We start from the raw sequence: 27,034 nt of genomic DNA, 5'->3' as shown, positions 1-27,034 counted from the left end.
AGTGACAGTATAAATAAATAAAACAGGCCCGTATTTTAAATAAATATAATGGCATAGAACAGTCTCTCAGAGAAGGTGACATTTAAATGGAGACCTAAATTATCAAAAAGTCTTGGGGAAATGTGTGCCTCAGTTTCCTCATCTGTAAACTGGGAGCAAAAGAAACAGCTCAAAGGGTTCTTTAATTCAATTGATAAATAATCGAGGGACAGCCAGGAGGCTGTTGTGTCTGGATGGAGTAAGCACGGGGAAGAGGTGAAAGGGAAGGTGAAGGAGGTAAATTGTGCAGGGCCTGTGGTCTTCCGGCAGACCTTTGGCTTTTACTCTAAAGAAAGTGGGAGCCACAGAGGGATCTAGGCAGAGGAGGGACGTGACCTGACTCAGGTGCCCACAGGTATCCTTAGGCTGTTGCGGGGAAAATAAACTAGGAAGTAAAGGCAGGAGCCTGGAGTCCTGGGAGGAGGCTACTGCGCTGGTCCAGGTGAGCGATGAGACTGGACCAGGTGAGGGCCGTGGTCGGGGTGAGAAGTGGGGGGATTCTGGATCGGTGTCTCGGTGTCATTCTCTTCCTCCTCCTTCTCCTTTTTCTTTCTCTGTTAAAATCCTCCACATAAAAAAAGGAAAGAAAACATCGCGCCCTGGTCTCTAGGTAACCAAGGTTCCCTCAGCCCTCCGTGTTTTGGCGGGTCCCTGCAGGGCGCCCCTGTTCAGGCTCAGTCGCCAGGGAGCGCTCCCGGCCCCGAACCCCAGGGACCATGGTTTGGCTCACTCACCGGGTTTCCAAGGGAGTGCGGGCCAAGAGCCAAGCTGCACCGTCTAGAGACTCCGCAGACCCCGGAGAAGCTCCGTAGAGGCTTCCACTCTTTTCCTCCACTTGGGCTCGCGCCTGCATTTATGGAACACCACCGGCATCAACAGCTCTGAAGAAAAGGTCTGCATTGTACAACAGGGAAAATTGAGGCTCAGAGGCCACAGGATCCTTAGGGCCCAAGCCAAGTCAGTGAAGGAGTCGGGTTTTCGTAACAACGGCAATAACATTAAAAATGACAGCAGCTAACATTTATTGAGCGCTTACTGTGTTCTCAACACTTGGCATGCACAATCTCATTTAATTTTATCAACACCGAGGGGTGGGTGGGTAAAACCCATTTCTCAGATGAGGCCCTCTTAGGACTTTGGGGCTCTCCCAAGGCATGGGATGCTGGGATTTGAACCCAGATCTGTCCAGAGCTTGTCTCCAGGTAATGGGGGATCCTTCCTGGGATACCTGAGCTTGCAAAGGAGAGGTGGGGGATATGAATTGTTCTTGTTTTTAGAGGGGTTCCCGGAGGCCCAAAGGCCTCTGCCACTCCCGGCTTTAACGTGGTTCAGTCTTTTCTTCGGGTTGCCGCGCGCTCAGATGGGGGACCTCTGGGCAGAGTGAGGATGCAGAACCAGGCAAGGGCGGGGAGAGCAGACGAGGTGATTTCAGTCGCCGACGGGGGTGGGGGGGAACCTGCAGGCAAGACCCCACAGCCCCGGGGGCCGCCGGGAGCCGCGCCCCCTCGGCCCCGCCCCCTCCCCGGGCGCCGACCTCGGTGGTCACGTGACCAGGCCCGGCCGCCGCTGGGGCTGGAGGGCGCGGCGCGCGGACGCGGCGGCCTGACCAGGCGGGGCCCGAGCGGAGCAGGCCGGAGCGGGCCGCGCGCTGGCGGGGGCTTGCGCCGCGCCCGCCCCTTCCCCGCCCCGCGCGGGGCGCAAGCGCGCTCCTCTTGCCGCCCCTCCCTCCGCGCGGGGACCCCTGGCGGGCGGCGCGAGGACATGGCCAGCGACGCCGTGCAGGTAGGCGCACCTGCGTCCGCAGCCGCCGGGCGGCCTCCCAGCGCCGGGGACCCCCGCCCGCGCGTTGCCGGGGTCCCCGGGGCCCGGGCGGCCAAGGTGGGGGCCTCCCGAGTGCCCGGGGCCCCTCCCTGGGCCGACACCGTGGAGCCAACACGGTCCACTTTTCGGCAGGTGGAGGTACGCACCGAGGGGGAGCGGGGAGGTCCTGAAGGCCCCCGCCGCACCCCCAAGCTCCTCCCCTGCCGGAGAATTACAGTGGGCGCGGCGGAGGCTCTACTCGAGTGTCTGTGGCTGGCTCTGTGTCCCGGTGCCTGTCGCCCCTGCCATTCAACTCGGCACTCCCTCCCCCTCCCACCCCTCGCGTTCGGTTCCGGGCAGGTGCCACTCCACCTGGGGCAGGTGCCTGGCGCAGTGGCCCGGAGGGGAGGAGGCCGCTCGGTCCGTGCCCCTCCTCCACACAACAAAGCTCTGGCGGCCCCTCGCCTCCAGACTGAGCTTTATGATGGTCCCGACGCCATCCAGATTGGCACCTGTTGGCGGAAGTGCCCGAGTCACCTCATTAGGTTGAGGAATGGGGGACCCGCACGGCCACCCTCCGGGCTACCAGGTGGAACCTTATTCCAGACAGGGGATTCTCTTGTACCTGGTACCCTACCTGGGCATGGGTGACAGGGCTGGGTCACGGCTCCCCCACACGCAAACACACACAGCCTGGCACCAGCCTGCCACCAGCCAGGTTCTCCATGTACCACCTTGTGAACATCACAGCCTTGGACTCACCTTCCACATCTGTGACCGGCAAGGCCAGGGTGACTTCTGAGCTTTGGTTCAGAATCTGAAGCACATTATCCTGTGCCTCTGGTGCCCTCATTAGTGCCTCAAAATCCCTCCGTTGTCCTGTGGTTGCTGTGTAACTGGGTTTTCGTCTCCTTCTGCACCTGCCCCCATCCCCTCTATGTCTCCTCCATGCTCCCCTGTCCCCCACCCCAGTCCTGCTGATGGCCTGTCAGCCTTGCCGTGGAGCTGGGCGTATCTGGTGTTGCCGATCACATAAGGTCAGACCTTGGGGCTGGGTGGGCTGGGGTTTCTGCCTCTACCCCCAGCCCTGGGAGGGCTCTATAGGAATCCTGTGGCCCATGCATGCACTTGGCATGTGCGAAACATGACCCTCCTGGAATGAGGCTGGACCTGTGCTGTGGTCCCCCCTCCCATCTCTTCCTAGTCATCCCTTTCTTGTGCCTGCTTGGGCCTGCCACCCTGTCCCTCTGTCTGTCCCGACGTATGCCTGTCTGTTCTGTGTCCGGCAAACGGATGTCCTGTCCAGATTCCGGAAACACCCAAAGCATTGAAATCTCCGGATGTGAGGGTCTAGGTCCCTGGCTGCTCTGGGAAGGGGGGGATTCTGGGAGGTGGACCCTCTAGACCTGGGTCTGGTGTGCCGTGGTGGGAGGTGGGAGAGCAGGGATTCTCCAAGGCTGGGCCAGGCTCCTGATCATGGGTTTGCCTCGCTGGCCCATGGGTGACCCCTGCCCTCTGGGTCAGAGTGAGTCACCCAAGGGAAGAGAACCCAGGAGGCTGGGCCTCCCTCCTTCCCTCCCTGCTCTGGGTAGTCTCAGGCCTCAGCTTCTATTCCTCTCTGCCCGGACTTTCCCTATTTGAGCTGGCTGAATCCTGGCTGTATCCTGCTCTGCCTGCTAGGGATGGAATGGGGCTGGGTGGTGGGCGGGGATTGGTCACCAGCTGGCAGGATTAGGCGAACTTGGGTTTAAATTCCAGCTCTGTCACTTTCTCACTGTGTGTCCTGGACCCCGTGCCTTTGCCTCTCTGAGCCGCGGTTCTGCCACTAGAAACATGGACGTGTTCATCAATGAGGGTGTCCCTGGTCCAAAGCGGGAGATGTAGATGGGCCTGTACTCTGCAGGTGGGGCTGCTGCGAAATCCTTACTGGTGGTCATGGTCAGCAGCCCAGGGTGTGAGTCTGTGTCCTTTAACGCACGGTTTCTCAGTCTCAGCACTATTGACGTTTGGGGCTGAATCATTCTCTGAGGTGGGGGCTGTCCTGTGCCCCATAGGATGTCAATCAGAATTCCTGGGCTTGACCCAAGACAGGCCAGGAGCACACCCTCCCCACCCCCTGTTGTGACAACCAGAAATGTTTCTGGATGTTGCCCAATGCCCCAGGAGGTGTGTGTGGGGATCCCCCCCCCCGCCCCCACGGAACTGCTGCTGTCCCCTCTCTCAGCCTGTTTCCTTGTCTGGAAAGTGGGGGAGAATAGTGGCAGCGGCTCAGGATTCGTGTGAGAGGTTGGTAGGATGGCGGAAGTGACACTCTTGGCCTGCACTGAAGCTTGCTGGGGGCAGCTGCCCTCCACATTGGCTGGGAGCCAACAAAGACTGTCCTCATCTGTGAAATGGGTTCTCCCAGTGGGGATTCTCACTTAGTGCCAGGCCTGACACTTAGCTGGTGATCAGATTCTGGGCACCCCCCTTTTAAATCCCAGCCGTTCCTCCTGCTGGCTGTGGGGCCTCTGGGCAAATTATGTCACCACTCCAGGCCTCAGTTTCCTTGTCTTAAAAATGGGGTGATAATAGCATCCACCTTGTGGACTTGCATTGGGTGACCTAGGTGGAGCTCCCAATAACTGCTTTTATTATTAATAGTCGTACTTGGCCTTTAATGGGCCGCTGGTTTGTGGGCACCCTCACCCCAGCCCTCCAGCACTGTCTCCTCATGATGTGGGCCTCAGGGAGGTGCCCCTGGCCGGGGTGGGCCCTAGCTGTGGTCACAGCAGTGGGTGACCAGCCTGAGAGGAAGCCGGAAGTTGGGATGGCCTGCATCTGCAGGAAGGGGCCCGCCCATCTGAGCACTCATTGGCCGGCGTGTGCATATCAGCGTACGTGGGGTAGGGACAGTGGCATGCCTGTGTTTTGTGCACATGCCTGTAGGTATACAAGAGGGTGTATACACCCAGGTCAGCCCCTGGAGCCTGTATACACACTCAAGGGAGCCTGGTCTCCATGTCTACACTAGTAAGGTGTGTGCATACCTTAGCAAACTCCGAGGACATAGAGCGAGGGCTGTCCCTGGTTGCCTCCTGAGAAGCAGGCGTAGTCCTGGAGGGGGCCACTGAGGGATAAGGTCCCCTCAATGCCCCAGAGCCCCGGAGCTGGCCCCACGCAGGGGCTGCTGGGAGCTAGCAGGAAAGAGGAAGTGGCGGTCAAGAGGCCCTGGCAGGGCTGAGGTTCAGGAAGAGGGCGGGGCCCTCAGCCGGGACCCAGGATGGCGGAGGCCAGTCCCCCTTTGGACCAGGAGCTGGAGGTGGGGTCTGGGGTCGGGGTGGGGGGGAAGAGGACCCTAGTGACACAGGCCGGAGGCCCTGCCCTCGGTACCTCTTGAGTTTGGACCGAGGGGAGGAGATGGGTTTGAGAGTTTTCCGTCTTGAAGATGAAATTATGTGGGGTTTTTTGAGGCTCCCAGGTCAGGGGGAATAGAGAAGGAAGGAGACAGGGCTCTGCTCTTTAAGGTCCAGTTGTAGGGGACGAGAGGAGGGGAGGCAGGGCTTGTCCCAGGAACTCGTACTTTGAGGGTACAGCAGGAGAGAGGTGGGGCCTGTCCTTAGGACGTAGTTTGGGGGTATGGCAGAGGGAAGACAAGGCCTACCCTTGGCACCTCCCAGTTTGAGGGCATAGCAGAGAGGAAAAGAGCGTGCTCTCTGGATCTGAAGCCCATTGTTTTTTTGGGGGGTGGGTGTGGGCGGCGGAGGCCTACCCTCATACTTCCTTGTTTGAGGAGCAGCAGAGGGAAAATGGAGCCTGCCCACGGGACCTGGTTTTAGGGACAGTAGAGGGGAGTTAGGGCCTACACTTGGGACCTGCTAGTTTAGGGGGACAACAGGAGGGAGAGGGGTCTGCCCTCAGAACCTTGTTTTGGGGGGCAATGGGAGATAGGCCTGAACTCGGGGACCTCCTAGTTTGGGGGCCACACTGGTAAGATAATGGGCCTGTCCTCCAGAATCCTGCTGTATAAGGAATAGATGAAGGGAGACAAGGCTGTATTTATGGGGCCCCCTAGTCTGAGGGGACAGGGAAAGAAGAAGGCCCTGCCCTTGGGACCTCGCAGTTTGGGGGAATCAGGAAGCAGGGACGGGGATGGGACCTTGTCCCACCTGCCAGTTTTGGGGCTCAGAGTATATCTCGGAAGCCCCCAGGCCAGGAGGAGGCCAGGCCACGCACCCCGGCGTCCCGGCCCCACTGACCAGGCCCCATCTCCTGCAGAGCGAGCCGCGCAGCTGGTCCCTGCTGGAGCAGCTGGGCCTGGCAGGGGCGGACCTGGCGGCTCCTGGGGTGCAGCAGCAGCTGGAGCTCGAGCGGGAGCGGCTGCGGCGCGAGATCCGCAAGGAGCTGAAGCTGAAGGAGGGCGCCGAGAACCTGCGGCGGGCCACCACCGACCTGGGCCGCAGCCTCGGCCCCGTGGAGTTGCTGCTGCGCGGCTCGTCCCGCCGGCTCGACCTGCTGCACCAGCAGCTGCAGGAGCTCTACGCCCACGTGGTGCTGCCGGACCCCGCGGCCGCTGCGCGAGGTGAGGGCGGGCTTCTCCACGGGCTGCGGGACTCGGGGGGCTCCACGGCCAGGCCTCGCCCACGGTCTCCCAGGGCAAGGCTAGCCCTGTCTCCACGGGTCCCCGGGGAGACACACGGGGTCGGGACAGCCTGCAGCCTCGACCGACATACGACCAGAAGAAACACCCAAACCGACAGCCAGAGAAAGGTCTACACAGTCACACCAGCACGCAGACAACACCCAGGGACCTAGACGCTACCGTGTGAACACCCAGAGACTGCTGTACTGCCAGCCAGCGCCCAGAGAAGCGCACACGCGGTCACAGCCACACACAGACGATATCTAGAGCCCCTTACACATGGTCACACCGACCCCAGAGGTTCACACGTACACAGCTGTCTGACCTCTACAGATGCACATCATCCCGTGCACAGCCGGACCCTTCTGCATACAGTCAGACAAGGCCAGCGGACTCCAACACCCACCTGCCACCTGGGCAGGTCAGCAGCTGGAGAGCGACACTGTCACGTCCGTGCTCAGAGACAGTTTGTTCAACACCCAGCATCTCCCACAATGACTTCTGCACAGAAGGTCCCCCGTCCCCCAGTCACAGCACTCCCCAGCACGCACACAGCCATGCCAGCATCCAGGGACACGTGTGTCTGAGAATACCGACACCCAGACAGACCCAGTACAGACGCAGTCATACCAGCAGCTGGAGACCTGAATGTACCGTCGTGCCAGTAGTTGGAAACGTGTGTGCGGGGTCACCCCAGCACCCAGACCTCACACAGTTATTCTGAGTAACACCTGTTGTTTCATGTAGTTACGTGAGCACCTAGGGAGACACACACTCAGTCATGCCAGCACCCTGGCACAGATGTAACCACACCCACAGACTCCCACCCAGCCGTGTAAGTAGTTGGGGGCTTCTGTACACACTCACACCGACACCAAGGACTTACGAACACCTGGACTCTTGCCCACACTCATTCGTTTCCCTGGGAGGGCTGGAGTGGGGGGACCTTCTGGGCCCTGGCCCTCATTTCCTCTTCTCCCTGGCCTTAGGGGCAGAACCCAGGCTGGGCAGAGGGTGGATCCTCTCAGCTGGGCAAAGCCTCTTAGGCAGATGGAGAGGAGGGCCGCTGTCACTCTGTCCCACCCGTCCCCCTTTAGATGCCCCCCAGTCCCCTGGTGCAGGTAGCCAGGCCTGCTCGGCCACCAACCTGAGCCGCGTGGCCGGCCTGGAGAAGCAGCTGGCCATTGAGCTGAAGGTGAAGCAGGGGGCGGAAAACATGATCCAGACATACAGCAATGGCAGCTCCAAGGTAGGAACAGATGACGGACTGCGGGGTGGGGACCAGGGTGCCACCTATAGCCGTCTGCCCCTTGGGAAGCTGGAGCCCTCAGGGTTCGGGACAGAGGGACTGACGGGTGACTCGGAGGCCGGCAGCTTGTGGGGGCCTATGAGAAACAGGGTGGCTGGGTGTGGTGGTAGACACAAAGCCGAGGCTGTCCCCCTACGCTCAGTTACCCCAGAGACTCGAGGGATGGCCACAGTCCGGGCAACATTCAGCCTCTGCTGGTGGCCTCTTTCTGACACATATATACACAGTCAGGTCAACACTTAGATGCACACGTGCCGTCATCCTAACATCCGGAGACACACCCATGGTCATAACAACACCTAGAGACACACAGTCGTATCAACACTTAGGCACACGTATGGACCGTCCTAGCATCCGGAGAGACGGCAGTAACAGCACTTAGAGACATAGAGACACGTGGAGGATAACCGCCCGGCCGCCTCTAGACACAGAGGCACACACCGTCATGTAACACCCAGGACACATGGCACAGGCCAGCGGCACACCTGGACACACAGACCCACAGACCATGACATTCACACCCAGAGACTGGAGTTGTCACACAGCCCCACACCCCAGTCCTGGTGTCCCTGGACTCCACTTACTGCAGACTGTCCCACACACCCACCCAGTCCCCCTTAGACTCACCCGTGTGGCGACAGTCAGGGCTCCGCTGGCCTCAGGGAGCTCTCACCCTTATGTGTGCCCTTCTGACGGCTGACACACACGGTGCCTCCCGATGCCAGGCACGGCTCGGAGCCCTGCGCACGGATTAGCTCCTTCAACCCTGAGCCTGGTGGCGGACGGTGCTGTTCGTACTCCCATCTCTGCGGATGAGGGAACAGGCCCAGAGAGGGGGAGTGGCTCACCTGGAGTCACCCAGGTGTTCGGTGGGAGGGATTCAAAGGCCAGGGGCCACTTCTCCCCTCTACACCCGGAAATGCATGGATATTGCTGCTGTCACACCCATACCTCCTGCTCTGTGACACGGTCACCACAGCCTGCGCAGCGTGGGCGGGGGTCCGGCGGTCAGAGCCCAGTTCCCTAGCCTTGCCCTGACAGCCCGTCCCCTCCTCCAGGACCGGAAGCTGCTGCTGACGGCCCAGCAGATGCTGCAGGACAGTAAGACGAAGATCGACATCATCCGCATGCAGCTCCGCCGTGCGCTGCAGGCCGGCCAGCTGGAGAGCCAGGCAGCCCCAGACGAGGCCCAAGGTGAGCCCCGCGCCCGAGACGGACTAGCGTGCCCTGCGCCATGCGGGGTCAGCCCCCAGCCCCATAAGGGGACGCTTCCTGAGGCAGGGAGGTGGCTGTCGGGACTCCCATTCCTGACCGTCCCTGGGCCTGATTCCTATTTTGTCCCATGGAAGGTGTGCGCTAGGTCGGGTACGGGCACACCACAGCCCCAGGACCAAATCCGCCACTGCCTGTCTACTTGGGTAAATAAAGTTTTACTGACACACAGCCACGTCCACTCATTTACTATCTCCTAAGGCTGCCTTCGCACTGCGACGGCAGAGCTGAGCAGGGACGCGGAGCCTGTGTGTTCCACAGAGCTGAAAATACCTAGTCTCTGGCGCTTTAGGAGAGAAATTGCGGACCCCTGGGCTAGGTGGCCGCCTTGTCGTGTTGGCCCCGGTTGTAGAACTGTGGGTGTCCACAGTGTGTGTCTTTCCACCTGTGTGTCTGTATCTGAATGCCTGGGGGCGTCTTAAGCAATTGTCCACCTGAATTTGTGACAGGATCTCGATGTGTTGTGCAAGGCTAACGGTGGCTGTTACTAATGTGTGTCAGTATTACGGTGACATTGACCGTGGGGACCGGGGGCTGTGTGTGTGTCCCGGTAACTATGGCAGTCTGTCTGTCACCACCAGAGAGAGAGAGCAGCGTGAGCCGTTAGCGGGTGTTACTGGTTCAGGCTAACAGTTACTGTTCAGGCACAGGTAACAGTGCCATCGACGGGGTGCCCTCTAAACAACAGAGGTGGATTGCTCACCGTCCCAGAAGCTGGCAGTCCGGGATCAAGGTGCCACTCCAGTGAGGCGAGAGCCCTCTTCTGCATTCATAGCCCGCTGCCTTCTCGCTGTGGGTGTCCTCCCGTGGTGGAGGGGTGGAGGAGCCCTCCAAGGGCCTCCCTTTTAAGGGCCCTGCTCCCATTCATGACGGCTCCATCCTCAGGACCTGATCACTTCCCAAAGGCCCCCACCTCCTAACACCTAATACCATCCCATTAGGGGTTGAGTTTCAATACACGAATTTTGGGGAACAAAAACATTCAGCCCATAGCAGTGGGGTCTCTAACTCAGATGACAGTGTGTGTGTCTTTGGGGCGGGGAAGTGTCAGTGTGATTGTTCACCTGTACTGGGAATACCGGCATGGGCTTCTCAGTGACTGTGTATGATGGTGCGATCATGTCCCTGTGCCTCTGGGTGACATTGTAACTTGACTACTGGTGCGATTTTGTCCCCGTAAGAGTCTTGGTGACTACCTGGGCACATGTGACAGCAGGCCTGGGGGCGACAGTGTGACCGCGTTTGTAAGACGATGTGCCTGCAGATACCAGGGTCCCTGTGACACTGTGTCTGTGTCGTTGGTGCCTAGAAGAGTGTCACACACCTGTGAGTGATAGCATGACTCTCTCTGACTGAGTGCCAGGGTCTGAGTCAATATACAGGACAGTGAGACTGTCCTTGGAACCTACAGCCATGAATAGCGTGGCCACAGCCTTGTGCCTCTGGTGACAGTGTCTCCTTATGCCTGTCCCTGTGCCATTGGGTGACTGTGGCCATCCTATGTTGGCCCATGGCTGTGTCCCTGGGACTTCATACTGGGACATAGGCGGTCTGTTTCCTTGCAACATTGGGTCTCTGTGCCTGTGGGTATTGGTGATGCTGCCCTGACTGTGTGACAGTGTGATGGCATTTCTTTGCCTGTCCCTGTGCCTTATCCATGTGCCAGTGTGATTGTGATTCTCCTGGGGCTGGAGTTAGAGCCGCAGGAGTTTTGCCACAGTGTAAATGTGTCCCGTAAGGATGTTTGTGTCTTGTGACCCCGTCTGTCTGCCCTGTGACAATGTCCCTGTGTGGCAGTGTGGCTGTATCTTTGTGAGAGTGTGTGTTCCTCCACCTGTGGGTGACAGCGTGCCTGCACTGGTGACAAAGTGATAATGCCACTGTTACCCTGTGAGTGACAGTGTGATGATCTCTGTGTGACAGTGACCTTGTCCTCGCAACTGCTTTATATTTCACCGTGTGGACGGTCACATTCATTTACCCAGACTCCTCCCACAAGAAACGGGGTGATTTCCAATCTGTTGCTCTTAGAAAGAAGGCTGCAGTGAGTAATCATGGACATATCTCAAGTGCAGAGGTGTTTTGTGGGATAAACTCCTGAACTGGGACTGATGAATCGAAGGGCAGTTACATTTGTGATTTCGATAGATATGGCCAGACTGCCTCCATGTGTCCCTGTGCCTGTGTGACTGCCTCCTTCTGGCTGTCCAACGGGCATAGTGTCCCTGTGACAGTCCCTGGGGATGAACTGGGGTCCTGCCAACATGTCTGTCCTTTAAGCCTGTGTTGTGTACCTGTGTGTACGACTGCCCCTGTATGACAGCCCAACCCTGTCCCCGGGATGGTCCCTGTGGGTGACAGTGTTTGGAAAAAGAGTGATTGCAGCTGGGTGGAAGTGTAACTCCCTGACCGTGACCCCTCGCTTAGGAAAAACGTGATGCATCTTGCTGGTGGTCTATCTGTCGCCGGCCCTGTTCCTGCTCGCGAGTGCCGGGCTGGGGCTGGGGTGGTTGGACCTGGGTCCTAGGCAGGCCTCACCCCCTGGCACCCCACGCCCACAGGGAGTCCAGACCTGGGGGCCGTGGAGCTGCGCATCGAGGAGCTGAGGCACCACTTCCGAGTGGAGCACGCCGTGGCCGAGGGTGCCAAGAATGTGCTCCGCCTGCTCAGCGCAGGCAAGGCCCCGGACCGCAAGGCTGTCAGCGAGGTGAGGGGTGGGGCTTCGGTGGGGGGCGTGGCCCAGCAAAGGGGCGGGAATCGGCCCCGGAGGGCCTTGAAGGGTGAGGCTTCCACAAGGGGCGGTGCCTCGGTGGGGCGGGACCTCAGCCAGGGGTGGGGCATCAGCCAGGGGTGGGGACTAGCTTTCCGGGAGCCCAGTGATAGGACCCAGATGGTTTGAGGGCTTGCGCCAGGTGAGACTTAACCAGGCCCCACCCCCAGCGCCGTTCTGTCCCTCCCGTTACAGGCCCAGGAGAAGCTAACGGAGTCCAACCAGAAGCTGGGGCTGCTGCGGGAGGCTCTGGAGCGGCGGCTCGGGGAGTTACCTGCAGACCATCCGAAGGGGCGGCTGCTGCGCGAGGAGCTTGCTGCAGCCTCGTCGGCAGCCTTCAGTGCTCGCCTGGCTGGACCCTTCCCCCCCACCCACTATAGCACCCTGTGCAAACCCGCGCCACTCACAGGTAGGTCTCTACCTCCCCCACCCAGACCCCACCTCTGCAGTTCTGTACTCTGGACCTCTCCCCCAAGTCCTGAGACCCCTAACCTAGATCTCCGCTCTCCCTACCCCTGGACTCCCATCCTACTGTTCCTCCGTTCTCCATTCACCCCAACCCTGTAGCCCTGGGTCCCATCTCCCTAGGCCAGACAGTCCCATGCACTCTAGACTTCTGGCCCCAGCTTGCCCTCTGATTTTGGACTCTTGCCCCCATGCCTACCATGTCCCCATCACTACCCCTCCCTATGTGGCCATTTTTTCCTTCAGCCATGGCCCCCAGCCCAGTCCCACAACCCCTCACTCTCAGAACCCTCACCCTTGAACCATTGTCTGCTCCCCACCCCAAAGCCAGCCAGCTCCTCCCTCCTTAGACCCCTCAGCCACTACTTCTCCCTCAGACTAGCCTTACCCTAGACCCCTTCCCCCATCTCAGACCTCAGGTCAGATCCCTGAATCCTACCTTGGACCCCCTAGTCCAACCCAGCTCCCCGTTGCCTCAGTCATCGACCTATGCCTTAAACCTATCTTCTGTCATTAAATCCCAAGCACTCAGAGCCCCTCCCCAGCCTGGTGTGCCCCAGCCTCACCCACTCGTCCTTGCCCCATATTTCTCACTTCTGGGCACAGCCATCCTGGTATCAGACCCCCTGTTCCACCCTGATTGTCCCTCACCAACTCCCACCTGTATGCTGGCCACTTCTGCACATGCCCACTTCACCTGCAGTCCCCTCCCTTTGGCCTGGCCCACCTGTGGGCCCCCCTGAGCCTGCCCCTCCCTCAGGAACCCTGGAGGTACGTGTGGTAGGCTGCAAGGACCTTCCAGAGACCATCCCCTGGAACCCCTCACCCTCGGTGGGGGGGCCCGGGACCCCTGACAGCCGCACCACCTTCCTGAGCCGCCCAGCCCGGGGCCTTTACAGCCGAAGTGGAAGCCTCAGTGGCCGCAGCAGCCTCAAAGTCGAAGCCGAGAGCACCAGTGAGTGGGCGTTGAGGCCTGGAGGGATGAGATGCCGCGGGCATCCCGGGATGTCACACGCTTGTAACACTTTAAAAAACTAGTATATTACAGTCAGTAGGATGGATTCTGTTAAAAAAAATTATGAGTGTTAGGGAGGATGTGGAGAAATTAGAAGCCTCTGCAGGGCTGTTGGGAACGTAAAGTGGTTCAGCTGCTGTGAAAGACGTTATGGCAGATCCTCAAAAAATTAAACATGGAATTACCATACGATCGGCGATCCCACTTCTGAGTATATACCCAAAAGGGTGGAAAGCAGGGACTCAAGTTGGTAATTTGGACAGTCGTGTCCATAGCAGCATTATTCACAATGGCCAAAATGTGGCAGCAGCACGAGTGTCCATTGGCCGACGAATGGATAAACGAAATGTGGTATGTGCCTGCAGTGGGATGGTTAGGGGTCAGCCTTCAAAAGGAAGGACATTCTGATCCCGGCTACCACACGGGTGAGCCTGAGGGCGTGACGCTGAGTGAAATAAGGCGGTTACAAAAAGACACATGCTGTATGATTCCACTTCTGTGAGGTCCCTGGAGTAGTCCAATTCATAGAGGTGGACGAAGGGTGGTTGCCAGCGGCTGGGTGGGGAGGGGAGAATGGAGAATTGTTTAATGGGTACAGAGTTTCAGCTCTGGAAGGTGAAAAAGGCTCTGGAGATGGATGGCGGTGTAGTTGTACAACAGTGAATTGTACACTTAAAAGGGATTATAATGGTAAATTTTATGTTATGTGAATTTTACCACAATTTAAAAAACCTAATACAATAACAGTGCAGCAAACACCCGTGTTACCACCACCCAGGTCAAGAAATAGAAGTCTCTGGAAACCCCCTTGCCCTTCCTCCCCATTCTAGTCCCTTCTTCTGTCCAGAGGTAGCTACTGTCCTGATGTACGGTTATCATTTCCCTGATTTTCTTTGTAGTTTTAGCATCTATGCACACATCTCAAAACAGCATAGTTTGATCTTGCCTGGTGTTTGGACTTTATATACGTGGAATCATACAGAATGTGTTCCATGGTAATGGCTTCTTCCATTTAGCACTGTCTGGAAGACTTATCCATATCATTGCATGAAGCTATAGTTCATTCATTCATTTTAACTCCTGTCTAATAGCCCATTGTCTTAGGCTGAGCCATAGAAAATTGTTAGGGCTTTTTAAAGTAAAATATAGTAATAGTTGAGTATCAGTTAATAAGGCTATATTATAGTTAATATATTAATTCTCCTATTAATAGATAGATATTTCTAGTTTGGAGCCATCTCCCAGTGTATATCTGCATGCCTTTTTCCAAGTAAATTCTTAGGAGTTTATTGCTGGAAGTTGCACATGAAGTAAAAGTGAATTTGGATCTCTACCTCACACCATACAGAGAAATCCACTGGAAGCTGGTTAAACACCTTGAGGTGAAAGGCAGAATTGTAAAGCTTTGTCAGGGTAGCATGGCAGAATGTCATGGGGGGAGGGAAGGATTTCTTTACTAAAATACGAGCTATGCTCCCCCCTCCAAACATTTTTGACCCCCTCCCCATCCCCTCATGCCAGGCGAGGTCAGCACTGTGCTCAAACTGGATAACACAGTGGTGGGGCAGACATCCTGGAAGCCATGTGGCCCCAACGCCTGGGACCAGAGCTTCACTCTGGAGCTGGAAAGGGTGAGCTAGGTGGGGGGATGGCAGGGCCTGGAGGAAGAGGAGGGGTTCTGGACCTCAGACACCCCCAAGTGATGGCCTACTTCTTCTCCCTTGAGGCTCGGGAACTGGAGTTGGCCGTGTTCTGGAGGGACCAACGGGGCCTGTGTGCCCTCAAATTCCTGAAGTTGGAGGATTTCTTGGACAACGAGAGGCATGAGGTGCAGCTGGACATGGAACCCCAGGGCTGCCTGGTGGCCGAGGTATAGCCCTGACCCCTGACCCTGTGAAAACACTTCCTGCATCTCCTGCCCCCAGTTCTTTAGAAGGGGAAGATATGTTTTGGATTGGTCTCTGAACCTTGATAGAAAGGTACATGTAATTAGTTACATCAGTGACACCACTTAAGCTGGGATTGGTTTCGTTCTGAGGGAAGAAAGAAAAAAGAAAAGAGAAGAAAAGAAAAAGAAGTTACAAAATTTTGCCAAGCCAAAAAAGAAAAGAAACACCTGGCGACATGTCAAGGAGATTGTTATCTGGTAGAGAGAAAGTCCTGCTGCAGTGGTGTCAGGGTTAGGGTCGAAATCGGGCTATCCCACCCTTGGCACTATGGACAAGTGTGCCCTAGGGGCCCGGATCGTTCTCAGTTGCCCTGTGGGGTTTTGAGCAGCGTCCCTGGTTTGCACCCACAGAAGGCCAGCACCGCCCTTCCCCCAAGTTGTGACAATCAAAATGTCTCTAGACATGGCCACTGTCCCCTGGTTGAGAGCCCACAATCTAAATAACATTTCTAGCTGACCCCTGGTGGTGTGAGCCAAGCCCTGTCCTGCGTGCTTTGCCGGCATTAACTTGTTAGTCCTCACAACGGCCCACTTCGACCCAGTTCAGGAGGGATCATCGTCAGTCACATCTGACAGAGGAGGAAACAGAGGCACGGAGTAGGAAAGTCACTGGCCCCCCTCATTCAGCCAAAGTTTTCCTCAAAAATTCTTGAAATGCACCCCTAACGTATACGTGTGCCCTGTGACATATCCGTGTCTCCATGTGGGGATTCTGACAGGATCTCATAACCGAGGACCACTAAGGAAAAAAGCAGCTGAAGGGCTGACTTCAGTGGCAGGGCAGTGAAAGTGTTCTTCCGTTAGGAAGACCCGCCAAAACCAAGTGGGAAAGGTAATGGGGGTGGGGGCGAGTTCTGAAGCAGTCCTGCTCACCCTCAAGGTTCACTTATAGCATTCTGTTTTGTTTTTCTGCCTCCCCCAAAGTGCCAGCCAATAGAACTTTCTAGAATTCTGTTGTGGATGAGCCTACAATAGTTGCATTCTGTTGTATGTGGAAGTGTTCTATACGTGCTCCGTCCAACATATTAGAGGCCAGCCACTTGAAGCGTAGCTAGGGTGACCTGGGAACTAAAGTTTTAATGTTACTTAAATTTTACAGAATTTAAATAGCCTTACGTGGCTAGTGGCAACCATATCAGACACCCATAAAGTCACACAGTTCTGTGACTTTAGCACCTTCTAGAAGATGCTTTGGAGTTGGGAGAATTCAGCTAGACCAGTGGCTTCCCCACATCAGCTGGAGGGCTTCTTGAAACACGGACTGCTGGGCCCCACCCTCGTGTTTCTGATTCAGTGGGTCCAGGTGGGGACCCGGGAATCTGCATTTCTGGCAAGTCCCCAGGTGGTGCTGCTGGTCTGGGACCACACTCGGGGAATCAAGACACGAGATGATGTAGGACCTTGCTGGAGTTGCATGTCCATCTTGTCGGGTCAGACCCCCCCCACACCCAACGCCTAGAGGAGGGCTCGGTTGTCTGCTTCTTGCCTTCCTAAGATGGCACTTTGGGAGGTGGCCCTACCAGGCAGTGGATTGGTTTCATAACCCTTAATATGTTATGACTTCTTAATATCTGTGTTTGGATGTGGTGTTACAGTGATTGGAACCCCCAGAGTGTAAGGGTGTGCATACCTATGCCCCTAAGGGCTTCCCCACAACCTAGAGGTGGCAGTGGGTTCTCACCCCTCGGACCCTCTCCCCAGGTTACCTTCCGCAACCCTGTCATTGAGAGGATACCCCGGCTCCGAAGGCAAAAGAAAATTTTTTCCAAGCAACAAGGTGAGGGGGTGGGCAAAGTGGGGACGAGGCCAGGGGTCCCAGGGGTATCATGAAGGGTGACCCCTGTCCCCGTCCCCCCAGGAAAAACATTTCAGCGCGCCAGGCAGATGAACATTGATGTTGCCACCTGGGTGCGGCTGCTTCGAAGACTCATCCCCAATGCCACGGGCACAGGCACCTTCAGCCCTGGGGCTTCTCCAGGACCCGAGGCCCGGTCCACAGGGTAAGGAGGGAGGTCCCTGGGCTCTAGGCTGTCCCTGGTTGCTAGGGTGCTGGGTCCCAGACACACCCTCCTCCCTTGTTCTACAGTGATATATCTGTGGAGAAGCTGAACCTCGGGGCTGACTTGGAGACCTTGCCCCAGAAGAGTCCTCTGGGTCCTCCTTCCAGCCCCTCGAGCCTGGTGAGTGTCCCACTCCTTTCCCCCAGGCCTGGCTTGGGCAGCGTCGAAGGTTCCTCCTCCAGGCCTCTCTCCCAGCTCAAGGCCCAGAGACCACCAGGAACTTCCCTGGGTCACGCATCTCTGCTAGAAGTGGGGTCCCACTCTCTATCCTAAATAAAAACACAGGCTCAGGAGCCAGGCCACCTGGGTCCATGTCCCTGCTCTACCAGTTCTAAGCTGTGCGGCCCACGGCAAGCTGCTTCCCCCTTCTGTGCTCTGTGCACTGGCCCGTAAAACAGCCATGTTTAAAACTGACTTCAAGGATAGAAGTCAGGATGGTGGTTTTCTCTGGCTGGGGGGTTATTGATAGGAGGGAGATACAAGGGAGCCTGTCGGGTCATGGTGATGTCGTGATTCTTCTCCGGGTCAGAGATCAGCACGTGCGCCTTTTCCATAAAGGGGCATGGAGTCAATATTTTCGGCTTTGTGAGCCAGGGAGTCTCGGTCACAGTGACTCAACGCTACCATTGTAGAAAGCAGCCACAGACGACACGCACATACGCCAGTGGGCATGGCTGTGTTCCAGTAAAACTTTACTGATGGACCCCAAAGTTTGGATGTCCTGTCACTTGCACAGATCACAAAATATCGCTCTCCTTTTGATTTTCCCCCAACCCTTTAAAAATGTAAAAGCTATTCTCAGCTCACAGACTGTGCAAAACCTGGTTTACCCACCCCCGCCCTGTTCCACGCATAGCCAGGTGCACACGTTTGTGGGAGCAGGCCCCTTGGCCCAGCTCACTGAGTGCATTTTATAACCTCATTTAAAAAAAAATGAAAATGATAGTGTATGCTTCTGTATTATATTTATAATAATAATATAATGAGCTACATCATCAGATGAGTTTGGCAGAACAAAATCCAAAAGTTTAATACCACCAAATGCTGGGCAGGACGCAGGGAAACAGGCGGTCGGTGGAAGGTGTGCAAATTACTGTGTCTCCTTGGGAGGGCAGAGCTGGCCGAGCTAAAAATGGACATCGTCTTGACCCAGGAGTTCCAATCCTAGACACTCACACCTGTGCGCCTCCGGGAAGTTCGCCGCGGTGGCTTTGGGTGAAAGTGGACACGTCAGAGTCCATCTGTAGGAGAGCCAGTGCTAAATAAATGACAAAGTGGCATAGTGCATGTCTGTGACAAATGAGGCTGGTCTCTCAGGGCTCGCATAGAGTGATTTCCAAGACAGGTTGTCCAGTAGGAGAGGCAAGATTAGGATGTTGTCGATAGTGCGTACAAGGAGAATGGAGCCTTGTGTCACTTTCGCTTGTGTGGGTATAGAATATATCTAGAAAGGTCCTCGGGAAATCATTCATGGTGGCTGGCTCTAGGGAGGGTGGCTGGGGCACGAGAGGCCCATGTGTCCCACTGGACAGCTATTTGGACTGATGGCATTTTCAGAACTGTTCAGTAGTGGACGGTGATGAACTGGTTGTAATATGGTCCCATTTGCAGTAGTAACTTGACTCTTTTCAAAGTTACACGCACACATGTGGTATGAAGAATTAAGTAGCTCTTAGGGCAAATAGCCGTAAAGGAAATATGTAGGTAAATGACAAAATGTATTTACAGCATGAAAAAAAAAAAAAGCAGTGAAAGGGACAGGGAGTATGTGTGTTTGGTTGGGGGAGGGGGAGTTCTGCTGGTTATTTACTGTGCTGGTCAGCTGACCACCCGTGAAGGTGACATCTGAATGAATGCCCGAAGGAGGTAAGGGAAGAGCCATGCAGATGTCAGAAAAAGAGAATTCCAGGTAGAGGGGATAGCGTGTGCAAAGCTCCTGGGCTGGAGATGTGCCTGGTATGTTCAGGGCACCGTGAGAGGAACAGTGTGGCTGGAGGGCAGTGAGCGAGAGGGCGAGTGGGAGGAAAAGTGAGGTCAGAGAGGTGACGGGAGCCTTGGTGGCTATTGTGGTTATGGGGTGCCTCTGACTTCCCTCTCCCTGCTGCAGAGTTCCCCGATCCAGGAAACTGCCACCATCCCTGAGCTGCCTTCAGAGACCCAGGAGACCCCAGGCTCCACCCTGTGCAGGTGACACCCCTCCCCCATTCACCACCCCCCCTCCCCTCCTGCTGTCCTTGTCCCCACCAGTGTCCTCTCTCCACAGCCCTCTGAGGAAGTCACCCCTGACCCTCGAGGATTTCAAATTCCTGGCAGTGCTGGGCCGGGGTCACTTTGGGAAGGTGAGGCCAGGGGGGCAAGGAGTTGGGGGAACAGGAAATCCCTGGGCTGGCCACGAAGGCCATCGCTGCCCACTGTGGTTCTAGGTGCTGCTCTCCGAATTCCGGCCCAGCGGGGAGCTGTTCGCCATCAAGGCTTTGAAGAAAGGCGACATTGTGGCCCGAGATGAGGTTGAAAGGTGGGGACCCGGCCCAAGCCCTCTGAGAACCTCAGTCTTTTCTTCTGGGAAATGGGAGACAGGGAAGTCCCCTCTCTGGAGCTGCTGTGACAGTGATTTATAACAGTCACTGGCACTTATTAAGCTAGTACTTAAGAAAATAACTCTTGGAAAGCGCCCACTATGCACTCTACGTTCTGTAACTCATTTGTTCTCCACGATAGCCCTACGAGGTAAATACTGTTATGGTTCCCATTCTGCCGATGACACAGAAGGGTTGAGCAAGTTGCCCAAAGTCGCAAAGCCAGTAAGCAGCTGGTCAGGGATTCAAACCTAGGGACTCAGGCTCTGAAGCCTGTACCCTTAATGGGACCATCGCGCTGCCTCTGCTTTGGGTCAGAGCCATGGGTTCAAATCCCACCTCTGCCACAAATGTGCTTAGAGACCCTGGGGAAGTCACTTTGCCCTTCTAGTCCTTGGCCTCCCCATTTATAAAAGAGGAGTAATAATGCCTTTCTTGCAGGGCTGTCAGGTGGGTTAAGTGAGAGGGTGCATCTGAGCATTCTACGGTACCTGGCCCCTGTAAAAAGGCCCAGCAGAGGCACCAAGATTGTCCCTAATCTTTCTGACATCCTTTTGTTAATCAGGAACCCAACTCAGATAGGCTTAAGCAAAAGAGGAATTTATTGGTCTGGGTCAGAAAAGTCCAGGGGTGCACTACCTTCAGGCCTGGCTATATCCAGGTGCTCAGATGACATCTCAGTCTGCGTTCTGCTTCGTGGGCTTTGCTTGCAGTCCTCTCATGGGGACAGAGATAGCCCCTTACCTGAGCAGTGTAAGGCTCATCCACTAGTTTTAGCCCTTCTTCCTTAATATTTCCGGCAGAAATCCTGAGGTTGAGCCCCACTAGCTTGCCTTGTTCATTCCCAAACCAATTCCTGGCCAGCAAAATGGGTGCTCCAGTTAGCCCACCCTGGCTGTTCCCTAAAGGGATACTGGGGGGCTGTTACTAGGATGACAGGTGGCTTCTGGGTGCCCGTTTAGCAGACAAAGCTGCTGGGGTTCAGAAATATTAAGCAGCTTGCCCAAGGTTGCACAGCTGCGTGAGGTCCTCAGCAAATAGCTGATGATCGATCGAGGGCTTCTTGGGAGCGTGGGAGTTGGGGTGGGGGGGCTGCTGTGGTCTCTGACCCCCGCCCCCTACCCTGCCCAGCCTGATGTGTGAGAAGCGGATCTTGGCAGCAGTGACCAGAGCTGGACACCCGTTCCTGGTGAACCTGTTCGGCTGTTTCCAGACGCCCGAGCACGTGTGCTTCGTGATGGAGTACTCGGCCGGCGGGGATCTGATGCTGCACATTCACAGTGACGTGTTCTCGGAGCCTCGCGCCATGTGAGCTGCTCCCCACCCGTGCCTCAGCCCCCGACAGGCCGTGGCAGCCCCCTTCCCACCCCTCCACCCTTCGGCCCCCGCTCCCCCCTGCCAGCCTCCTGGAGTTTTGGGGGGACTGGGGAGCTTTTGAGGATGTGGACGCCGGGCTCCTGTGGCCTCGCTCCCTTGCTGGGAGACCCGGCTCCATCACACCAGCTTCTCTCTGCAGCTTTTATTCGGCCTGTGTGGTGCTGGGCTTGCAGTTTCTCCACGAACACAAGATCGTGTACAGGTGTGTGCCCTTGCGTGCCTGTGCTCCTGTATGCACGCTCTGCCCACTGGGGGCCCTCAGGCTGCAGGCAGGGCCCAGACCCCCCCTCATCCCTCTTTACATCCCCCCCAACCCATCACAGGGACCTGAAGTTGGACAATTTGCTCCTGGACACCGAGGGCTATGTCAAGATCGCAGACTTTGGCCTCTGCAAGGAGGGTGAGGGGCGGGGCTGGGACTTGAAGGGCTGGCCTCTGGGGATTAGACAGAGTGGGGGAGGGAATGGAGTCCCCAGCCCTACCTGGGTTACCCCCCACCCTGACCCTGGGATGGGGCTGGCTGTCTGGGCCACCCCATGCTGGGCTGGGCTACTGCTGGGAGCCCCCTTCCCCCCATAACCTCACATGGCCCTACTGCCCCCAGGGATGGGCTATGGGGACCGGACCAGCACATTCTGTGGGACCCCGGAGTTCCTGGCCCCCGAGGTGCTGACAGACACATCTTACACACGGGCCGTGGACTGGTGGGGCCTGGGCGTGCTGCTCTATGAGATGCTGGTTGGCGAGGTGAGGCCCCAGGCAGCCCCTACCCTGCCTGACCCTGGGATTACACTGGAAACTGCTTGTGCCTGGGGGTGGGATCAAATGGTGCCTCCATGTGCTGTGTGATGGGGACAGCTGGCTTCGCCTCCCTAGCCTCAATTTTCGCATCTGTAAAATGGAATACTTACCTTCCCTCATCAGCCAGCGTCCAGGTGACCGTGTGCTGGGAGCAGAGGGCTCAGGTGGGGCTGGGAGGGGAGTGGCCAGAGGAGGGGCCTAATTCATCCTGGCTCTCCCTGTCCCCAGTCCCCATTCCCAGGGGACGACGAGGAGGAGGTGTTTGACAGCATAGTCAATGACGAGGTTCGCTACCCACGCTTCCTGTCAGCTGAAGCCATTGGCATCATGCGCAGGGTGAGAAGCCTCCCCAGCGGGGGCCTGGGAGGGGCTCTGGGGCCAGGAGCGGGGAGACTGACACCTCTCCTCCCCCCAGCTGCTGCGGAGGAATCCAGAACGGAGGTTGGGATCCAGCGAGAGGGATGCAGAGGATGTGAAAAAGCAGCCCTTCTATAGGGTGAGTTCACCCCAAGTGCCTGGCCAACTCCCCACCGGAGACCTGGTCATCCCTCCCACCCCCAAGGCCTATTCATAAGATCTAGTCACTTCCCCTCCAACATTGTCATTGCCATTTCCTCCCCCCTTCCTTCACACCCACTGACCCTCCTACACCCACATCTACTCCAGGCTGGCCTGGTGGGGCCACTGCCCTGTGTATGAACCCAGGCTCCCTCTCCCCCACCCCAGGGCTCCCCATACTCACACTGTGATCCTTACGGGGCCCCCAGTCCCCTACTTGACCCCTCTGTCTTGTGACTCCTTATGCTAATCCCCACGGATGGAGGGCTGGATGGGGCCCAAGGGGCTGGCCCCTCCCACAATCTGCACCCCTACTCCCATGCTGACCTCCTCTTCTCTCTCCCCCTTCTCCCCCACCTAGACACTGGGCTGGGACACTCTGCTGGCCCGGCGCTTGCCACCTCCCTTCGTGCCCACGCTGTCAGGCCGCACTGATGTCAGCAACTTCGACGAGGAGTTCACAGGGGAGGCCCCCACGCTGAGCCCGCCCCGCGACGCACGGCCACTCACAGCCACAGAGCAGGCAGCCTTCCAGGACTTCGACTTCGTGGCTGGGGGCTGCTAGCCCTTTCCCCTGCCCCTGCCCGCCCTTCCCCGACCAAGCTCTCATTAGTTTTTAAAAAGGCCTTTGGGGTTTGCCCCTTCCATGCATCCTTCGGCTCCTCATGTGTGCAGTAATGGTGGCATGGGGGGAGGGGGGAGGCGGGAGGGGGGGTCGTGTACTTGGAAGTGAAGAGTTGGTGGGGTCAGATCCAGTGGGTGGCCGGGGGCATAAGGAGTGACGGCGAGATGCCCTGGGTTATGGTATGGGGCTCACTTGATGAGGGTTGAGGGAAGGTGGGGACTCCGGGCCTTTACTATGGTGGGGAGCGTGGGCAGGCTGAGATGGGACAGGGCTGGGAGCTGTGTTTAGGGACACTGGAGTTCTGAGGCCCTGATGGGGTGTGGCTTGGGGGTAGGGCCTTGGGGATGTGTTGGAGGAGCTCAGGGCCACAATGAGAGAATTGTTGCTGGGGTCAGCCCTGGCGCCCGCAGGAGCAAAAAGCGCCTCGGATTCCAGCTCAGCTGCTCTGCTCTCAACACAGCCCGGGCCCTTGGCCTGGGGCCGTGCATTCTGCGCATGCTCCAGCGGCTCCGGCTCCTCGTCTGACGGCTCTGCGCCTCTGCGTGGAAAGTCCCAGAACTGCACATCCCGGAGGCTCGGGCAGCGCTTCTATCGCCCCCGCGCGGCCACAGGGGTGCTGTAGCCCCGATCCGACACATGCCCCGCGCAGGTCCGCAAAATGGCTTTATTCCCCGAAGGCTCCGCGCTGCGGTCCTGGGCACGGCCTGGAGCGGTCCGACTTAGCCGCTAGGACTCCCGGCTCGCCTACAGGTGGCTGAGGCTACTGTGCCTGGAGCTGCGCAGCGAGCTGGCCTCCCAGGCGCTCCTGGTTAGGCCCAGCCCCGCAGGGCTGCCCTTGGCGCCGGCCCTCGGGGGCAGGAGGCGAAGCAGTTGGCGCAGCACCGCCTGGCGCAGGAGGATGTACACCCAGGGGTCCAGGATCTGGTTCCATGAGGCGAGGCGCACAGCCAAAAACAGCGGCCGCTGCAGGGAGCTGGAGCCCCAGCCCCCGACGGCCAGCACCACTAACACCTGTGGGAGAAGCCAGTGTGAGCGGTCGGCAGGTGTCAGAGAAGGGAAGGGGACTGGCCAAGGGTGGGGCCGGGATGGATGGGAGCGTGGCCGGAAGGTAAGGGAGCTGTGAGGAGCAGCAGAGGCTAACAGGGAGGGGAAATGGAAGTCTTCGTAAGAAGGAACTACGGAAAGAGGGACGGAGAAGGCGTGGCAGAAGCAAAGGCCTTCAGTGAGTTGGGGCTCGAGCAAAAAAGGAGAGAAATCCCAGGTATCCTGAAGGACTGGGGACCGAGGGGAGAAGAGAAACGGGGCGGGGTGGTGGTGGAAGGGGCTAGGGAATGAATCGTCCCGGCCTCGAGGGATGGGGCTGGGAGGAAGCTTGCCTGGGTAGGGTGACCCACCAAGACCCCAGGCAGGAGTAAGAGAAGGGGACTGGGTGGAGGGGATGGGACGTCAGAGGGAGAGGCCGAAGGGCAGTCCCTCCTGACAGGTGGGGCCTCGAGGGGGTGGGCCCCTGCTGGGGAGGGGTATCCTGGGACGGAAGGGGGTGGGAGGGGCCTAGAATGGAAAAGAATGGGCGGGGCCAAGGAGGGGGCAGGGAGGAGCCTGGCCCGAGGGGCGTGTGCGCCCCTCACCAGCAGCGGGCTCCAGCAGATGCACGACACCACCATGATGCCCACGAGCTGGCCCACCATCTCCACATCGTGAGCGCGGGCTCTGCGCGCTGAGCCACGGCCCGGGGAGCCGCCGGGGACCGAAGCGACGGACGAGGAGGACGAAGCCGAGGCCGAGCGGGGCGCGCGCGCCCCCCAGCGACGGCGGCCGTCGGGGCCACACGCCGGAGGACGCCGTTGCGAGCGGCGGCGCCAGCGGGCGCGCAGCAGGGCCAGGCCGCTGAGCGTGTTGCACACGAGCGCGGCGAGCAGCGCGGCCAGGCCGAGGCCGGCGAAAAGGCCGGCGAGCAGCGCCTGGCGCCAGCCGCCCGCCGGGCCCAGGCCGATGAAGCACCACGTGCCCGGGTACTGCAGCTCGTAGCGGCCCACGCGCGCCAGCGGCAGCAGCGCCACCGCCAAGGCCACGGCGGCCAGCGCGGCCAGCGCCAGGCGCGCGCGGGCCGTCGAGACGCGCGCCGCGTGCAGCAGCGGCCGCGTGACGCCCACGCAGCGCTCCACGGCCATGCCGCAGCCCAGCAGCAGCGGGCACAGGCCGAAGAAGACCATGCAGCCGCCCAGGAAGTGGCAGGCGCCGCCGGCCGGCGAGCGGCCCGCCGCGTATAGGCGCAGCACCAGCGCCCCCGGGATGACGTGGCCCGCCAGGTCGGTGGCCAGAAGGCTGGCGACGAACAGCAGGAAGGTGGCGGCCGAGCGGCGGCGCCTCAGGCGGCCCGCGGCCTGCGCCAGCAGCGCCAGCGCCAGCACGTTGGACACGGCGCCCAGGGTCATGGAGAAGATGGGCAGCGCCGGCGACGCGCCCGCCCGGCCGGACGGTGGCCCGGCCGACGCGTTGGGAGCCCCGGGCTCCGCACACGTGGTCGCCTCGCCCGCCAGGCTCAGGTTGAGGGGCCCGCAGAGACTCATGTCAGGTGCTGGGGTTGGGGCTGGGGAGAGGAGAGGAGAGGAGGGTATGGTGAGGCCGGCTAGGAGCACACAGCCCATCATCCAGATGGGACTAGCGGGCAGCCCCACCTCGGATCATCAGGACCTGTTTGGTGCCATGGCATTCTTCTGTCCACTCTGCCCTTGGCAACTCCAAATGACCCTGGCTGCCCCATTCCTGACCCCTTTCTCCTCCTCTGCCTCATCAGCCCGTCTCTGGCTTGGGGCGTCATTCTTGCTCTCACCACCTTTTCTGTCCATCTTGGTTTCCTGGGCTCTGGCCTTCCGTGTCTGTCCCCACCTCTGGACGTCACCGATCCACCCCTGACACCCCCTCTCATTTTTGTACCACAGCGAATTCCTCGCTTCTGGCCCCACCTGACCTCACTGCCCCATCTCTGACCGTCACATGTCACCTTTTCTCCAGTCCCATGTTTGATGCTCACAGCCCCACCTCTGCCACCATGGACACATCTCCCCACTGCATTGTCCTTTTCCCTACGGCCACATCTCTGTCCCCACCGTCCCTGTCCCCTGTACGCCCATCTCTGAGTTCTGTCTCACCCTGGCTCTACCTTGACCACAGCTGCTTCACTGTGGATGCCCCATGGTTCCTATTCCTGTGAGCTCCAGGTCCCTGCCCTAAAGGCCTCAAGACGGACTCAGCACCATCCATCCCTGGATAACCTGGAGGTGAGGGCTGAGAGGGCATAACTGCCTGTTGGCCACATGGGAAAGGCAGATAGACAGACATAGACTGACAGGGACAGACAGATGGGGCTGAGAGTCAAGAACCCAGGACAGAGAGACTGAAGTAGCCATGGCCCCATCCTTCCAAATCCTCCTCCCCACCAGAGATCTTCATGCCCCAGTCTTCTTACCCACACAGCGTGGGACTCCAGGTCCCCATCGCCTGCTGCTTGGCCCCTGCTGCCTGCTGCACCCGCGCCCGCTGCACCGGAGCTCTCAGGCAGGCCCGGCCGCTCCCTCTTCCTCCCTCCTGGGGCGGCTCCTCAGCTCCCTGCCTCCTCCCGCTGCCCGCTCTGGCCTCCAGGGGCCGCTCCAGCCATCTCGCGCCTGCAGGGGGCCTGCTGGACCCCCGTCTGTGCTGCTGGCAACGGGCAGGGGCCACTCTGGACCCCAGCTGCCCCACCGGGAAAGGGGCTCCCGGGGAGCTGGCCTGGTTCCCCATGACCCTCCCCCCCCCGGA

General features: G+C 58.4%; 2 protein-coding genes and 1 long non-coding RNA gene across 4 annotated transcripts; 1 reads left to right on the top strand and 2 right to left on the bottom strand.

The window, feature by feature from the left end:
- Window positions 1-165: 165 nt before the first annotated feature.
- On the bottom strand, window positions 166-4,997 carry LOC121102529. Its single transcript, XR_005834603.1, has 3 exons — window positions 4,869-4,997; window positions 774-933; window positions 166-604 (listed from the first exon to the last, which is right to left on the bottom strand). It is a non-coding gene; the product is annotated as an uncharacterized LOC121102529 (long non-coding RNA).
- On the top strand, window positions 1,695-23,262 carry PKN1 (protein kinase N1). Of its 2 annotated transcripts, none has more exons than XM_040629158.1 (22): window positions 1,695-1,821; window positions 6,097-6,400; window positions 7,558-7,709; window positions 8,828-8,963; window positions 11,603-11,748; window positions 12,007-12,220; window positions 13,037-13,231; window positions 14,813-14,922; window positions 15,018-15,161; window positions 16,941-17,016; window positions 17,098-17,239; window positions 17,326-17,419; window positions 19,407-19,486; window positions 19,563-19,638; window positions 19,723-19,814; window positions 21,007-21,183; window positions 21,392-21,454; window positions 21,576-21,652; window positions 21,857-21,999; window positions 22,282-22,389; window positions 22,469-22,549; window positions 22,973-23,262. In XM_040629158.1, the coding sequence occupies exons 1-22, from the start codon at window positions 1,801-1,803 to the stop codon at window positions 23,174-23,176; spliced, it is 2,835 nt and encodes a 944-aa protein (XP_040485092.1). In that variant the 5' UTR covers window positions 1,695-1,800; the 3' UTR covers window positions 23,177-23,262. The 2 variants fall into 2 exon arrangements, with proteins under 2 accessions (XP_040485092.1, XP_040485091.1); XM_040629157.1 differs by lacking the exon at window positions 1,695-1,821 and adding an exon at window positions 5,010-5,140.
- Window positions 23,263-23,432: 170 nt separating this feature from the next.
- Window positions 23,433-25,887, bottom strand: PTGER1 (prostaglandin E receptor 1). The gene is made up of 2 exons (XM_040629187.1): window positions 24,865-25,887; window positions 23,433-24,247 (listed from the first exon to the last, which is right to left on the bottom strand). Exons 1-2 carry the CDS (start codon window positions 25,885-25,887, stop codon window positions 23,981-23,983), a joined length of 1,290 nt encoding a protein of 429 aa, XP_040485121.1. The 3' UTR covers window positions 23,433-23,980.
- Between the last annotated feature and the right edge of the window lie 1,147 nt (window positions 25,888-27,034).

This window comes from Ursus maritimus, unplaced genomic scaffold (genome assembly GCF_017311325.1).
Source record: "Ursus maritimus isolate PB19 unplaced genomic scaffold, ASM1731132v1 scaffold_14, whole genome shotgun sequence".
Classification (NCBI taxonomy): domain Eukaryota; kingdom Metazoa; phylum Chordata; class Mammalia; order Carnivora; family Ursidae; genus Ursus; species Ursus maritimus.
This window is presented reverse-complemented; position numbering and strand designations above follow the sequence as displayed.